We start from the raw sequence: 4747 nt of genomic DNA, 5'->3' as shown, positions 1-4747 counted from the left end.
GGGTTTGAACCACCAGCCTTCTGGTTAGCAGGCAAGTGCCTTAGGCACTATGCTACCAGAGCTGTTGGTCTCAAAAGTTTATTCCAGAACTTTGGGGTGGTAGGGGAGGCCAGGGTAGTGTTGCCTTATCTGAATGTAAAGTAAGCAGGGCCTGCCCTAGCTCTTCCAAAGGTCTCACAGGGAACAAGCATCCATTGTGTGAAATGTAAAAGCAGGGATTTGGGTTGGCTCTATGGCTGCCCTGCGTAACATAAAGTGAGCGGGGCTGTAGGCAGCAGCAGTGGCAGCCAAGGCCGGGAGTGGAATACCTTTGTTAACAGAGATGCTTGTAATTCAGGTTGACATCCCTTAAAAAATGTATGATAGTCTGCCAGGTTTTAAATGATCTTTTATTTTTATTTTCTATTTTGTTTTGTAACTGCTCAGACCATGCTTAGAGTTTGATTTCTGTCCGCAGGCAGGAGACACCTGTTTGCACGTTGCTGCGCGCTATAATCACTTGTCCATCATTAGGCTCCTCCTCAGTGCTTTCTGTTCTGTCCATGAAAAGAACCAGGTCAGTGCATGTGTCCTCCCCATGGCCTCCAGATACCCTTTCCACGGGCAAAATGTCAAGCTATGTGGCGTAAACGGGAGCAGAGGCTGCTGGGAGGTGGTACCCACTGGCCTATCTGAGATTCTGCCAATCAAGGCCTTTGCATGTGTATACCATTGACCTCCAGGGGCCCTGGCTTACCTGGCCTCTAGATGATTGTTCCCTTATCATTCCAGTGCATATCACCACATTTTACATATTGAACATTTTCTGGAGATCCTAGGGCATATTTTAAATAGATTTCTAAAAGGAAACCTACAAGGAATAGCTGACTTGGTAAAAAAGCAAAGGAGTTGAGTCTCATAACTCCCTGACTTCTGTCCCTCGCACTGCCACTTACTTTTATTTGGGCCGATGGTACCTTTCATTTCTGTAAAGTTGGGTACATGATCTGTTTCTGTGCCATATATGGGTTTTTCATATATTGAGTTTTGTTTTTTCAGAAGCATGGTCTAGAGCCCAAGGAGGCCACTCTGCCTCCCCTGGTCTACTTGTCCATCCTTTATTTCATGTGGGATTTATTGCTGCTAAAGAAAATTTATTTTTTCACCTATGTATCAGCATTTAACTATAATTTTTTAAAACTTGTTGACATGTTTATTGTTTCTCTTTTGAATTGTCTTTTTCTTTCCTTTAAATTTTATTTTGTTGCTGTTGAGAATATACACAGCAAAACATACACCAATTCAACAGTTTCTACATGGACCATTTAGCGACATTGATTACATCTTTTTTTTTTTTTTCTAAATTTTTATCGTGATTTGGATGAACGTTTACAGAGCAATGATTACATTCTTTGAGTTGTGCGACCATTCTTATCCTCTTTTCCTGAGTTGTTCCTCCCCCATTAACATAAACTCACTTTCCCCTACAGTTCCTATCTAACATTTCGAGTTTGTTTTGTCAATTTGATGTGTATATTGCATTTTGAAACAAAGCTATGATTATTATAGTGTACCATGGAAATGTGAATGATTTTCTATAGCCATTGGGTTATTTTTTTTTTAAGTTCTTGGTATTTATTGATAACTCAGTGACACATTGTTTAGTTTTTGTGCATTCGGGTGCATAAATCTGAAATTTTGAAAAACAATAGCTTGTAATTAGTTTTAAACAGTGGTTTCTGGTCCTAGCTACATTTTAGAATCACCAGGGGAGTTAATAAATAAATAAATAAAACATGCCTAGACCTCACCCCAGTTTAATCCAGACAATGGTATTCTTAAAAAGCACCCTGCTTGAGTGTGCAGCCAGGATTGAGAACCACTGACCCAATAACACAGCTATGTTCTATCATTCTATAGACTTCTCAGTGGATTCTAGTTCATCCGGTTATCTCTATGCAGCCCCCACAGACCAGTGCTTCTCATCCATGGCAGCATGTTCGAATCACCCAGAGAGCGTTTAAAAATCCTCATGCTCAGGCACACCCCAGACCACTTAGATCAGGATTGTTGGAGGTGGCACCTGGGCAGCAGAATTTTTAAATGTTCCCTGGCTCATTCCAGTGTGCAGCCAAGTTTGGAAACCACTGCTACAGAGCCTTCTCCCAACAAGCACAACTAAGTGCCCAGAAATAAACATTTTTCGTGCCTACTCATAGAGGGAAGAGGGCCATAGGGATGGCTGGATTTTCATGCTGCCCGGGGGGGGGGGGGCATCAGCATGCTTTACCTGATCACCTGACAGGGGCGAGGGAATGTACTGTTTTGTTTCTTCTGTTTGGAAAATAACAGCATTTGCATTTGGAATTGGCCCACTAAGCTGCAGTTGTCCTTACCCTCCTTTCATAGTTGACTGTCTGAAAACATATTTTTTGTATAAAGAAATAGGAAAACTTTATTTGGAAAGAAATGGAAAGCAGTTGCTCTTCAGTCTCCACACTGACTTTCAGTGTTTCCACCCAAACAAAGAACACCCCAAGCCTGCAGATTGCTTCCCAGTGGCTCCTTCAGATCCAGATGGGTGGCTGCAGGGCTAGGGTATCACCCCCACAGAGCTTGAGGAAGTAGCATATTCTTTGCAGCCTCTCCTTCTTGGTCTCACCACTTCTAATGCCAGGTGTCCTCTGCCTTCCCACCCACCTAGGCCACAGAAGCATGGTCTAGAGCCCAAGGAGGCCACTCTGCCTCCCCTGGTCTACTTGTCCATCCTTCTACTTCAGTGCAAGGCTCTGGGCCCCCTTCTTCTCAAATCCTCTTTTAAAAGACAAGAGCCACTTAGAATGTATTTTTGATAAACTATTTTTAGTTTAAAAGTTATAAAAAGATTATTTCCAATAGAAAGTACTTTTCTATTTTTAGAGATGCATATTGAAATATGTATGAACAAAATGACATGATCGTTGCTGTTTGCTTTAAAATTATTTACCAAAAGTAAATAAATAAAGGGTTATCTATATACCTGGGAAAATGTCTGTGATACATTGTTAAGAATAAACTGTAAGTTGCAAGAAAAAAAAAAAAAGTAGTATAAGTGTTTATGAAGGAATTTAAATAGTAAAAATGGTATAAAGTGAAAAGAGAAAGAAAATGTCTCTTCCCCTACCCTCATCTCCTATCCATTGCCTTAGATAATAACAGTTTCTTCTGATTCCTTTCAGAATTTTAATATGTAGGTAAGTATTTCTCTATCACCATTTTAAAATAAATGGAAATTTATGATTAAAAGAAGAAAGAAAGAGAAGAGCCCCATAATGTTAATAAAGCACCCATATTCATCTCAGGCAAACCTTGGTTTAACTCTGAAGACCCAGCACTAGGCCATGTGAGGAAAAGTGCGAGGGCTGTGGGCTGTGATCGAAGGGGGTTTAGCAGCCTTTCTTCTGATTAATTTCAGGCTGGTGAAACAGCACTTCATATTGCTGCTGCCCTAAATCACAAGAAAGTGGTTAAAATTTTATTGGAAGCTGGAGCAGATGGGACCATAGTAAACAATGTAAGTTGAGTGGCAACAATGATTTCTAAAGACATTTCCATCCCTTTTCAGAGTGGAGTGTGTTTTTATGACCTAAACCGCAGACTCCAAGGGCAGGCAGCCTAGCCCAGCTGAGCCCTGGAAGACCAAGGGACCTGGCTGTTGGGGGGGTGGAGGGGGTGAGGGGAGTACAAGACAGGTGAGGGACAGGCAACGGAGGACAGGGGATGGGACTTGAGCCTCATGAGTTGATAAGGCCTAAGGCCCCATGTCTAGACTTGTAGCTGCAATGTGCACAAACTAACGTGACAAGGAAGTTAAGAGATGTCTCTAAGTAAACTGACAAGTAGGTGTTACCAAAAGTGAATCCCAGGCCTATAAACACATGTGCTCCTCAGTAAAATGGCCATCAGAGTCTTTCTTCTCAGATGGGATTCCTCTCCTTCTCTCTCCCCTTCCTCTTTCCTTCCTGCCCCCCCCCCCTTCTACAGCAAGCCATAACAAACCAAAACTCACTGCCGTCGCATAGATTCCAACTCATGGGAACCCCCTTTAGGTTTCCCAGGTGGTAAATCTTTATGGAAGTAGATTGCCCAGTCTTCCTTCAGCAGAGTGGTTGGTAGGTTTGAATCACAACTTTCTGGTCAGCAATCAAATGCCTTAGGCACTATACCACTAGACCTCCTTTCCAGTTCATGCACTCTTTTTCCCTTGAGACTGACTTGTGGTCTCTGCCCTCCTGAAATAGTGTAGGCTTAGAGGAGACAGGGGCGGGGGGTGAGGGCTGACCCAGGGCTGTGTGTGTGCTAGGTTGGTGCCTCCTCACTCATCTATCCTCTGTGTGCCTTAACTTAGGCAGGTCAGACACCACTGGAGACGGCTCGTTACCATAATAATCCAGAAGTTGCTCTTCTCCTCACTAAAGCTCCCCAGGTAGGATTTATTGCACTTTCCACTTTATTGATTATATTGGACTACAAAGTTATTGGGACTTCTCTGGTTGCAGTCTGCTAAAACCAATTCAAACAAGCTTGAATAAGGACTTAACTGGCTCACTAACTAAACAATGGGAAATATAAGAATCCACATGGGCCTCTAGGATGACTGGAACCAACAACTTCTACTGTACCAGGTTGTTCTTTTTTTTCTTTTTCTTTTTTTTTAAATTGTGATTTGGGTGAAAATTTACAGAGCAAATTCACTTTCCATACAGCAGTTCACATACACTTTGTCTCA

The 4747-nt window shown here is 42.2% G+C and overlaps 1 protein-coding gene across 1 annotated transcript in view; it reads left to right on the top strand.

The window, feature by feature from the left end:
• The window catches only part of ANKRD6 (ankyrin repeat domain 6), a 113729-nt gene that overhangs the window by 89712 nt on the left and 19270 nt on the right, over window positions 1-4747 (top strand). Inside the window, exons 6-8 of the mRNA XM_007950843.1 lie at window positions 458-556; window positions 3434-3532; window positions 4367-4444. Coding sequence (XP_007949034.1) covers window positions 458-556; window positions 3434-3532; window positions 4367-4444 — 276 coding nt within the window. The remainder of the gene's footprint in view (window positions 1-457; window positions 557-3433; window positions 3533-4366; window positions 4445-4747) is intronic.

The sequence above is a fragment of the Orycteropus afer genome, unplaced genomic scaffold, assembly GCF_000298275.1.
Source record: "Orycteropus afer afer isolate SDZICR_OR568_19922 unplaced genomic scaffold, OryAfe1.0 scaffold00011, whole genome shotgun sequence".
Classification (NCBI taxonomy): Eukaryota; Metazoa; Chordata; class Mammalia; order Tubulidentata; family Orycteropodidae; genus Orycteropus; species Orycteropus afer.
Note: the sequence above shows the minus strand (reverse complement) of the source record. Positions and strands in the feature narration are given on the sequence as shown.